This window comes from Galleria mellonella, unplaced genomic scaffold, assembly GCF_026898425.1.
Source record: "Galleria mellonella isolate WM207_F2 unplaced genomic scaffold, CSIRO_AGI_GalMel_v1 utg64, whole genome shotgun sequence".
Lineage (NCBI taxonomy): Eukaryota > Metazoa > Arthropoda > Insecta > Lepidoptera > Pyralidae > Galleria > Galleria mellonella.
This window is the reverse complement of record NW_026442133.1, coordinates 46,149-57,844: the sequence shown is the minus strand read 5'-3', so window position 1 is coordinate 57,844 and position 11,696 is coordinate 46,149. Positions and strand designations below refer to the sequence as shown.

General features: G+C 32.9%; 2 protein-coding genes across 4 annotated transcripts; one reads left to right on the top strand and one right to left on the bottom strand.

Moving 5' to 3' along the window:
- Positions 1-389: 389 nt before the first annotated feature.
- Positions 390-4,115, bottom strand: LOC113512437 (engulfment and cell motility protein 1). The gene has a single exon (XM_026896326.3). It carries the CDS (start codon positions 3,993-3,995, stop codon positions 1,761-1,763), a length of 2,235 nt encoding a protein of 744 aa, XP_026752127.1. The 5' UTR covers positions 3,996-4,115; the 3' UTR covers positions 390-1,760.
- Positions 4,116-6,187: 2,072 nt separating this feature from the next.
- On the top strand, positions 6,188-11,620 carry LOC113512585 (spondin-1-like). 3 transcript variants are annotated; one of them, XM_031906922.2, is made up of 10 exons: positions 6,188-6,523; positions 6,792-7,003; positions 7,337-7,528; positions 7,914-8,120; positions 8,201-8,458; positions 8,780-8,954; positions 9,028-9,115; positions 10,324-10,495; positions 10,843-10,972; positions 11,281-11,620. In XM_031906922.2, the coding sequence occupies exons 1-10, from the start codon at positions 6,340-6,342 to the stop codon at positions 11,361-11,363; spliced, it is 1,701 nt and encodes a 566-aa protein (XP_031762782.2). In that variant the 5' UTR covers positions 6,188-6,339; the 3' UTR covers positions 11,364-11,620. The 3 variants fall into 3 exon arrangements, with proteins under 3 accessions (XP_031762782.2, XP_026752284.2, XP_052756095.1); XM_026896483.3 differs by having other exon boundaries at positions 9,028-9,151; positions 11,281-11,618; XM_052900135.1 differs by lacking the exon at positions 11,281-11,620 and having other exon boundaries at positions 9,028-9,151; positions 10,379-10,495.
- Positions 11,621-11,696: the final 76 nt, after the last annotated feature.

Below are 11,696 nucleotides of genomic sequence, written 5' to 3'. Positions count from 1 at the left end.
AGCTATCTCACGACTCGTACCTAATGGACAGGTAGAACTTGATTGGCGAATATGAAGAAATTAGTTCTATAGGTTTCATTCATCGGTCTTATCGTGTTAGCGTTGGGGGAAGGAATTGTTTATAATTTGGACTACCAGTCCCGTTGCTAGCAATATGCCTTGTCAGGTAAACCTCCACGTGGTCCCCCCTGGAAACTATCGTGTTGAATTCCAGTTGTATTCATCACGATGGGGTAACTGACATGCCTTTTCATTCTCACCTATTATTCCTCACTGATGCTCCGCCAACGTATACCGTTGGCGCAGGCGGGGTTACCACTCCATTATTATAAAAAAAAAAGAAGCTGTCAGGGTTACATCGGCGAAAAAATATAATTCCAAATACCATATAATCTAATAAAAACTTTATTTGAGAATACACATAAATATATTTTGTTCTTTAGACATGATCTTTGGTATACAAAATATAACATTGGAATATGGCCACAGCAACTACATAATTATGGAAGCTATATAAATTCAGTCGATATACTCAAATGGAATTTCAGGATATAAAATATTCAAGTAATACTAATTATATGTCTAATAGTACTTAGTATTAGTACAAGTAATTAAAATAGTTCGTCATAAAACTTAAATACAATGTCACGTCACTGACAAGTCTTTTAAAAAATACTTTTAACAATTTCATGGAAGTATAAACCTATTATCTAGCTACAAAGATTTGTAAGTTCTCAAAATACATTCATACAATATAAGTAGATGAATATCTAATCAATATGCTACGATCGTTTGGTAGACAACGGAAGTATGTCGTAGTCGGTTGGCAAGTACCAATAGTATCCATTACCGTTAACTTCCCAGACTACATTCAAATAGATGCCACAACTGCACAATTTTAAAGATCATTTTATGCTTTAAAGGAAATCGCGCCAATTAAAATTCCAGCAAAATTTCTGGTTACATAAAATTGATATTGAAAAAAGGTAAGTCGTAAGATCCATAGGTCATCGATGGATAATATTAGGTGGTATTGCACATAACAGGTTCTGCTATCAATTTCTCTGTAAAATCATTATTTTAAAAATGGAATATGCTTGGTAATGTCCGAGATATCTTTCCAACTTCACTAAAATTTAATTTCATCATTATATCGATTCTGCAAAAATATACTCAGTTATTTTGTATAAATAACTGAGTATATTAAAAAATTATATTAATTTTTAGAAAAATATTTTGTTGTAATTGAAATTATAGTTTTAAATATAGCAAATAGAAATTCATTATCGATCTAATTATACTAATATCTGTAGTGACTTCAGATGAATTCTAAAATAAGACCTAGTAAATATTTCGGTATAGAACTTTTTTATCTTTGATTTATCAATCAACTTATTTTGTTTCATTACACTATGTCTTCACTAAATAAATTATCGAATATAGTAATTTAGTAATTGGGATAATTTACTACATTCATCTCATAATATTTTGTGCTATAATATTGCTTAAATATAATAATATAAATATAGAAAAAGTTTACAAATCATTATTATATAGAAATCATGGTCAGTGTAAACAAGCCTGTTTTAACTTAAGGTTTGTAAAGAATCTGGATGTAGCATTCAAGGAAACACTATCTGATTCATACAACCTCCTGCTGTTATCATCAAAATCTAAGTGAAGCAATCAGTTTATCACCGCCATATTGATATTTGCATATATATATTTGAAATCTGAGTAAAATTATAGATCAGAATGTTCTAATTGTTTTCATATACAAAATTATAGTCATCTGGCTCCTCAGGTATTTGAGGTGGATCCTGAGGTATGTCAATGCCTTCTGCATCAAGTAGTCTCACTTTTATGTCCATAGACAATAAAGTTTCCAAATCACTTTTAAATGATTTACTGGTCATTTTTTCTTTCAACAAAGCGTTGATACCATCTGTCCAATAATCAAATATCTGCTCATCTGGTGCCACAAAATCTAATGAAGTCACTTCAGAAGACTTTAATATAAGAGAAAAAGCCAAGTGAGGAGTAATCTTCCTTCCTTTTAATTCCTTCATGTGAGGACAGTCTTTTCCTACCACGACACATTTGATATCAGATACTGTCAGTTTGTTACTCAACTCTTCTAAACTTGGTGTGCTTTTTTCATCACAGTCCCCATAATGTAATACTTTGTGGTTTGGAGACAAACGGACAAACCAAAATTTGTCTTTTGTCCTTTGTGGTCTCTGTGCATATTTTTTAAACCTGGTGCCACCTACTAATACTCCTAACCTTTGCCGTTCGATCAACTCAACTATCTCTGGAGTTATTTTGTCTTGCAGTTCCACTATTGGCTTCGCATGTGACTCCCATACTTCTCTGTTTGTGCGTTCCTGTTGCCATATCTGTCTTATTTCAGGATATGTCAAATGATTAATTTTTTGACGAAACTTATCAAAACTTTTTGGTGATGCTGACAATGCCCTGCTGATTTGTTCTTTAACAACACTTGATACTTTAACAAAGTCCTCTGTAGTTGCTTTCATCTCCTTCCAGGTCTTGTTCAATAAAACAATACAAATACAGAATAATTCCTCAAAAGGATGGTCATGGGTAAAGAATAAAGGGTGATATGTTTGTCCTTGTTCACTTGCTGGTTCTCCTATGTGTAATATATCACTAAGGAGTTTAACAAGTTCCACACTGGTTTTTCCAAAGGGGCATTCATGTTCATCAGCTCTGCAACTGTTCTCCAAAACAATTTTTGTATATTCTTCTGTGTAATTTCTAGCAAAGTACACCATACAGTCTAGAGCCAATACTCCAGGTGGTACTTCATTGAAGTCTTTAATAGGATCAATTTCACACTTGAATCCAAGTTTTTTTGGGTCCTTAGAAAGACTTCCTGGTTGGCGTCTTATAGTCACTTCCATATTGAAATTGCTGTCACCTTCAAAAGCTATCTTTCTCAATTCCTTGATCTTTTCATGAGACTCTTGTTCGTGATAGTCAGCTCTCTGTCGTAATTTTGGTTCTAGGAGGTCAAGCATCAGCGTTTGCAAGACATACAACTGGTGAGCTAATTCAGTTCCAAGGGCATCTTTAGATTGATTCTTTGAGGATAATTCTCCCACGGCAATTAGATTTTCAAAAATAACATTGCGAACCTGTTTTGAAGCTAAAGTTGCCGCAATAGCCTTCTTTTTACTGTTATCTGCTTTTGAAAAGATTGCATTTATTAAAGCAATGGCATTTTGTTGAATAATACTATCCTGATATGGGTTCTGCAAATGTGAGACCAGACTTGGAATTGTTATTTCCTTTTCAACATGAGACTTCTTACCAGAGCTGTTAACCACAATATTTTCAAGTATAGATAAAGATGCTTGAATGACTTTAGGGTCTTGTGCAGTCGTCTGATTGTTTATGTAACTTGCAACTCGATTGATGAAAGGATTCTCTAGTATGTCCCAAGATATAATTCCATGATCCATAAGCTCTACAAATGTGACTAGAGCGAATTTCAAGGAATTCCCTTTGAACCTTCCATTTTCAATTGTGCTGATGATGAGTGACAACCCTTTTTTGTTGATAAATTCAACAGCAAATGTGAGATCACTACTCAATGTTGCCAGTTTGGTTAGTGCAATGGTTTGCTCAATTTCAGTGCCTGAATTTATTTTGGCTAAAATGTCCTGCACTGTTTTAGCAGGCGATTGTTCTAGTCGCAACACCAAGCCGTTTTTTATCTCATTCCGATTCTTTTCTGTAATATAATTCTGGTTATTGGTTTCGGAAAACTGTAGAGCATAGTTCTCTGGGTCTGGTAAACCCCAAGTCTTACACAGGAGCTGTATAATACTTGAAAGAGGTTGACTTTGATCGAATTCTATAAGCTGGGGTACTTTGTCAGGAGCATTTAACATTTCCACTGCGATTTTGAGGATCGTTGAATCCTTCTCTTTCGTTGCTGACGGCATTTTTATGGGCTCTGTAGACATTTATCTCATTTGATACTGTTTTAAAACAGTTTTTTTATAATATCCCAATACACCTAGGTTCACAAATAATATAAATAAATAATTTGACATACAGATGTCCGCCCTACCGTCAGCCGTCATGATGTCATTAAACATAGAGTAAAGCCATGCACAGATACAATATTTATTCTGTGCCACAAATAATCAAATAGAGACCCTAAACGATCATTTACATATACGTGTCCGTGTATACAAAAAAGACAAAGTTATTTTGTTTCTTGTTTTATAAAAGACAGGTTTTTTATACAACTTAGAATGGCAAACAAGCTGACGGCCCATCTGATGAAAAGTGGTAACCGTCGCCTATAGATATGATTGTCTGCCTTACAATTGATGAATGTCCCGAGATTATGTACAGAGCCGTCTAACTATTTATATTTGCACCAAGCCAAGAACTTAAGGTATTTCATATTAATAGGGAAAAAGTTTGTTAGTAATGGGGATTGCTAGCAATATATCCTTATTACTATCAATCCTTTTCCTTCAAAGAGGTAAAGAAAAAGGATTGACAGTAATAGGAATTTTTTTTATGGGTGAAAATGGTATGGTAACTCCGCCTGCGCTAACGGGATACGCTGGCAGAGTACCAGTGAAGGGTGATAGATGAGAATGAAAACAGGCCAGTTAGCCCATCATGATGAATTCATCAGGAATTAACCATGATAGTTTCCAGGGAGAACCGCGAGGAGGTCGACCTGGTTGGGTATATTGCTAGCAATAGGATTCTCAGTCTCCATTACTAACAATCCCTTTCCCCCGTAATAGGGATGTTAGTTTCTATGATCTCCTTGTAAACTATCGTGTTAAAATTTTGAATCTTACTTATCTTCACTCACTGGCGTTTCAAAATGGTATCTTTGCTAACGCTATACGCGCTAGCGACGGTGGAGTTACCATTTCGTTATCATCTATTAAAATGTCACGTGGATTTCCATATGTTCCCCTTACTAAATTTATCACAATAGTACATATACCATATCAAGGCTGTTTTTATATACACCTTTAAATGAATTATTGCTAGGGTTGGAATTTGAGTAGTTGGCTCAAATTATGATACATAATTCTAAAGATAATTACGTGTAGTATTAAATATTATCAAAATAGTACAGAATTATCATAATTGACTGGCCTATATAAACATTTAAAAAAAACTGTACTTAGTATTATAATAATAATAGTATTAGTTTAACCAAGTAATTAGTTTATGTGACCTGTTCCTAAAATTCTCACGGGAACGAAATATAACAGCACGCCTTCGTCAACCGAGACCGACGGTATCACTTTCACACTACGTACACGTTAATTTGTGTCAATTAATATTAATTTGCTGCAATTAAACAGTTAATATTATAGTTACTTAGAATGTAGGTAAGTGGATCAAGTAATGGTTATGTACCACCAATAATATCTACCAAACAGAAGTTTAAGTAATATAAGTATACACTCATTGTGAGCTAAGTACTTATATAAAGATTAAAAACTTTACAGAACATACTAAATGAGAACATCATATAACAGCTTTAAAAATTTTATTGACAAGTTTTACAACAATTATTTAACATTGGAATAAATAAAGGAACGCCAAAATTTAAAATGTAATATTTTTATAAATTAATAATAAGGTACAGTAAGGCCAGTAATAAATAATATTATCAATCTATCATGATTAGGTAGGCATGAAAATACTGGATGTAAATTAAAGTTTGTTTTCATCCAACTTCAGAAAGAAACGTTTATTTAAATTAGATTGTATTTTTGCGATGTTACGCAATATGTTCGCCAGGTCTGTATCGATGTTGATGATTATTTTTGCAGTCAACTGGGTTTATTTCGATTCCGTACTAATATTGTCACAATCATATTTTTTATTATTTATGTAATTGTCATTATCATTTTTTTTTTATCTAGAGTACCTAGCGATTAAGCTAAGTAATATGATCTCAAACAAATTCAGTTGCAGTTTCCCACAACAATAGTTTAAAGACACGAAGAGTCATTGAAAATTAGAGTTTATTCTTTATCGCTTACAGTACATTATTTTTCAGATGGCAGTAGCAACCATTTATTGCAGGGCTGTGTTGTTGTTATCGTAAATTGTATTCTATTGCATATAATACAAAATTTAGTTATTTTAGTTTGTCGAGGCAGAGCACTGCAGTTATTCATTCTAGTCAGAGGTGTAAAGACTAAGTATCAATATTAATATCTCAATAGGCAAGCCTAAAAATTGTATTAACATCCCTTGTTGTTCTTTTAGAACTCATGTTTTGTTACAAAATATAAAAAGTAAAAAAAAATATAAATTATGAATTCAATGGAACATCTCGTGATATTGTGCATTTTGTTTATTACATATGACGAAATTTCAAGTTTCCGATGTGACAGACGACCGTATGGAGCCACATCGCCGTCTTCGGCGCCAGATGGTCGATTTAAATTAAAACTTTTAGGCACCGATTTTAGCTACATACCAGAGCAGCTTTATACAGGTAAAATTAAATTATAAAGGTAGCTTCTTAAATTAAGTTATCTGTCCATTAGACTGATCTTATGCTTCATTCACAATACGAGAGTGAAAGTACAGGAATTTTGATTGACCTGTAATAAATAGATAGACCTGTAATAAATAAATAACACCTGAGTCCACAGGGATGGCAACGCATGGGGGGTATCATGGGTGGGCCGTCAGCTTGTATGATATTCTAAGTTGCATATAAAAAATATATATTATTATAATATTTTTTTTTTGTATTGCAGTGCAAATAACTGCGACAGATGAGGAATCACAATTCACGGGTTTCATGATATCCGCTGAGGGCGATACAAAACCAGATCCTCGCAACCCGCGGAGGACGATATCTCAGTTCCCTGGAGACATAAGACCTCAAGATCCGTCTACAGCAAGATTTAGTGATCGATGCTTGTATTCCGTAGAACAAGCTACCAGCTCTTATAAGTCTTCTATTGAAGTTAGTAATCACCTAATTCTTTCCAATTCCAAATCCAAAAAATAAAAGTATCCAGGAGCATTTTTATTTTTGGGTCAAATCCTGCACTAGCAAAATGCTACATTTGATTCAGTTTCTGTTGTTGGCACTGACTAAAAATCTGATAACAGTAGTTAAAAATTAAATCTGCTTTTATTAAATAATTATGTTACGATGTCTAAGAACTTATATCGGATTTAGAAGATTTTTAGCCGATTTTAAACAGAAGAAAGTTCTTAAGCAGTTGTTACTAACAGAAACATACTAGGGGAATAGTTTGGCGTGAAGTTAGATAAAAAATATTGTTATTTTTAGGTGTACTGGCAGGCTCCTCCAACAGGAAATGGTTGCGTCACTTTACGTGCTATGGTGGCAGAAAACGAAGACCTATGGTTCGAGGATGGGTCACCTTTAACAATGAGGATATGCGAGGATTTACGGCAGCCAGATGATGTATCCCCGCAGTTGAACTACGAGTGTCAGATTTGCGATGAAGCTAAATATGAGGTGAAACCATCTTTATGTGTCAACTGCTTAAGTAATATTTTATTATTTATTCATTAATTAAATGTAATGTAAGGCCTTTGTTTGCAAAGCATTGCATTGCATTGCAGTCTATAAAGATTTAGTACTCGTGTTATTTAGTAATACTAGTGAATAATCACCGAATTAAGTATAGATATACGGGCAAGTAAATTTAATTTAACTCATATATTATAGCACAGTATTGTATGAATTGATGTTAACACACAATATATGTATATTGAAACTTAAATTGTATTTTAAAATTATACATCAGAAGTAAATCGATTTCTCAGCTGAAAATTATCATAAGTATCTGTATAGCTATTTTTTTTATTATAAATATCAATTTTTTTTCTGGTTATATTAGATATCCTTCACTGGTATATGGTCACGGAACACTCACCCACAGTTGTATCCAGAAAACGACTGGGTACCACGGTACAGTGATATGGTTGGAGTATCACATAGCACCGACTTTGTGTTATGGACTCCTGGTAGTCTAGTTACAGAAGGAATGAAAGATTTAGCTGAACACGCTAACACAAGCAAGCTGGAAGCTGAAATTTTGGAAAAAGTAATATGGGTATATTTTTAATAATTCTTAATTTTGCAATCATTTATATTGAACTAATTCGCTGTCTTCAAAATTTTAAGGTGGGTGATGGAGTACGAACTTTAATAAAAGCTAAGGGACATGGCTATCGAAAAATGAATAATCCAGCACTAGCAATCTTCCGAACTGACAAAATCCACCATTTGGTCACAGTAGCTATAGGTTTGTTTCCTTCACCAGACTGGTTCCTAGGAGTGACTAGATTTGAACTGTGTCAGGAAGATAACACATGGCTGCCAGAAAGGGAGCTAAATTTGTTCCCTTGGGACGCTGGTACAGATAGTGGTGTGTCGTATGAGGTAAGATTATATTGAGCTATCGATACAAATGTAAGTTTTTTGAATTGTATTTTTTAGTCACAGACAAATACAAAAACGATTAGTCCGTATTTTTATCCACATGAGTCCTAATCTAATAATAAATAAAAATATACAAGAGTCTCTATAAAATCATGGCTATAATAATTTTAAAGTTTATATTTTTAACTTTATAACTTAAATGTATCTACATAGAATAATCATTTGAAAACTGAAAATTCAAAAATAACAAAGTTACAAAATGTATTGAAATAATGGCTTCATTCTTATTGTCTAATGTCACATTTGTTTTTACTTTTTCAGTCACCAAATATTGAAACATTTCCACAAGGTGCGGTGTCCCGAGTTCAAATGAGTTCGTATGACAAAAATTCACCATTTTACGAGATAGACATGAAAGATTTACACCCTTTTGGACGACTTTACATAAAATTAATGAGAACTTATCACAGAGAATGTGAAGAAATTTCGGAAGAAGGTTTGTTTTTTAAAAGATTTTAATTCAAAAAAATGTAAATATTTTAAAATAATATCTTCTGTGTAAAATTTAGAAGGTGAAAAAGAAAGTCCATCTACAGAAGAAAATCCTACTGAAGAGGAAGTCAAAACCAATCCAGTTGAACCAGATGAACCCTCCAGGTATCAAAATCCAGAAATACCTAGCGGCGACGACGGGTGAGGCATGTTCTTTCTCTGATCTCGCCTTTCCTTTGTACTTACTTTTATATTTCGAGAACATTTTATTAATTATATTATTTTCATATGAGCTGTTTGTTGTCCACTGCTGAATATAGGCTTCTTCCATAAGGGGGTTCTATAAGGATTTGCCAATAATTTGCCACACTTGCAGGCGAACTAGCAACTGCTATAAAACTCTGGTGATATTTTAAAAACGAGACTGCTGCCCATCTTTCGGCCAATTAGTTCCCTTAGTTGCCTCTCACGGTACCCACAGGAAAAGATTAGGCCTATCCTATGCCGGGACCACACGGCAAGCATTTACAAGTAAATTATAAAATTGTATAGTATTAATTTTATTAGATCATCAAATAATCACAATGGATGTTTTACTATTTATAAGTTACCCAAATTCGTGCTTTCATTATCTGTGTAGTGATGGAGTAGGAGTTCATCATCTCTGGAATATCCTAGGAAGTTGTTATGGAAGCAAATAATAATACGTGTAAGAGAAGTAAATCTCAAAGTAATGACTTTGCTCTTTTGAGGGCGAAGCAATAAACTGAGTTGTGGCCATATTGTATTGTTATGGCACACGCACAAACGAAAAATTGTATTTAGCTTTATGTGTATTTTTTTTAATCATTTATGTTATCTCGCTTTTTATATATATCAATATATGTAATTTGTGTGCTGTAAGTAATGCAAATAAATTATCTATCTATCTAACTTATACTTAACCATCTAGTTAGCATGGTAATAAAAGACTATTATCCGTTTCCAAGTCTTCATGTATATATGCGCCTCGTAAAGCCTGGAAAGACACTGTTGATATTTTTAAGTGGGACGTTGATAAATTTTCAAAGAATGCTTTCTTTTTCAGGAAAATTCAAAACAAGGTCTATTTTTGTACATTCTTTTCAATAAATGATTCAAGGCCTTCCGAACGTAGGCCATTTCCTTATTTAAATAGGAGAAATTGCTGAAAACACTTAAGTGTTCTCAGCAATTTGGCGAAATGTTCACGCTATCTTACTAAGAAATACTCTACGTTACGTTTGCTCAGGCCCATTAAATGCCATACGAAATTTGTATTAGTAGGGACTTTATTTTTTATTAAATCTATCTAAAGTCTTACACATTATTGAAGCTATATGATTTAAATTCAGTGAAAGTCCAATAGAAACTGATCCGGAGTCTTCAGAGAAGTGTCCTATATCCCAGTGGCAGGAATGGAGCCCATGCGAAGGTGCTTGCGAGGGAGGGAAGGTCTCAGGATACAAATGGAGGGAACGATATCATTTAGTGGATGGAGTTGCTGTTGAAAAATATGATCCCAGTGTGAGTGATAATGTATATTTTGTTGCCTCGACAGATATTTGAAAATATATGAAATACCGCGTTCGTGATTTTCTGTTCATCCCAAAGGTTGACTGGTAGAGAATGCTAGTTGCATAAGTCCGCCTTTTGTACATTATTCTATTTTGGCCAATAAAGTTATTCAAATAAATAAATAAACATTTCGTTGGATAATTAATTAAATGTTGATATTAAATACGAGTATAGAGAAAAAGATTATCTTTGAATACTTTGGGTATACAAATTGGAAAAGTATTTAGCAAATATTTAAAGAAAATTTATTACTTCTATATATAAAAATGACTAACACAGGTTTATGATTATTGCAGAATTGGCGTTCGCCCAAAAAAGAAGTATCGAAGTTCTGTAAAGCTCTGTTTGATGATTTTGAGAGGAGCGAATGTGAGGAGGACTGTACAGGTGATAATGTTGATGAAGAAAATGGCAATGATATTACAGGTAAATTACCCTTGATATTTATTACATGAATAAAATATAGGATTTATCTTTCGGTATTCTCATAAAGTGTAAAAGAAAAAAAAAAGAACGTGAAAGAAAAGACGTGTCCGCTATAATGTTATATTGCCTTCTTACCTAATAGGTAACGATAATATTTGAAAATTTGTAAATATTTTAACTTATTCAATCATGTTTAAGCGGCTGTATGGATTTTGATAAATTAAAAGTTGCACCATGTCTTAGATTAACTACTAGATATTTTTTTATTTATATGGTCTCTCTTTAATTTGTATTTATTTCATTTTCAGCTGGACGTCGGGTAATGCCACCTATAATTCCGGGTACTTCTTGGAGGTCGAATAAGAGAGATACTCCTAAATCAAAACACTAATCCAATACATTTATATAAATTTTTTAATAAGGGTTCTAGATTTGTAAATTATAATATTTAACATTTAGGAAAACGTTATTATTACTATTGGTCACTTCATCATCATATTATTCTCTTTCCTAGTTTATAAGAACCGTGTTTCTTTATAAAACTTGTATTGGATAGGTACTGTATAATATTGTGTACTTATTGTTATAAGTTTATTCCAATAATAATATTGTTGTACTCGTATTTTTATTTTAATATTATTAATAAAATAATTTATAACAATTTTCGTTTTTTTCTTTGCGATTGTTCTTTTAATTAAATGTTATTTGTATGTACCTACTGAAT

Coding starts and splice junctions, on each gene's coding strand:
- LOC113512437 (XM_026896326.3), bottom strand. CDS start 3,995: ATGTCTACAGAGCCCATAAAAATGCCGTCAGCAACGAAAGAGAAGGAT.
- LOC113512585 (XM_026896483.3), top strand. CDS start 6,340: ATGAATTCAATGGAACATCTCGTGATATTGTGCATTTTGTTTATTACA. Junction 8,955..9,027: donor TGAAGAAATTTCGGAAGAAG/GTTTGTTTTTTA, acceptor TGTAAAATTTAG/AAGGTGAAAAAGAAAGTCCA. Junction 9,152..10,323: donor ATACCTAGCGGCGACGACGG/GTGAGGCATGTT, acceptor ATTTAAATTCAG/TGAAAGTCCAATAGAAACTG.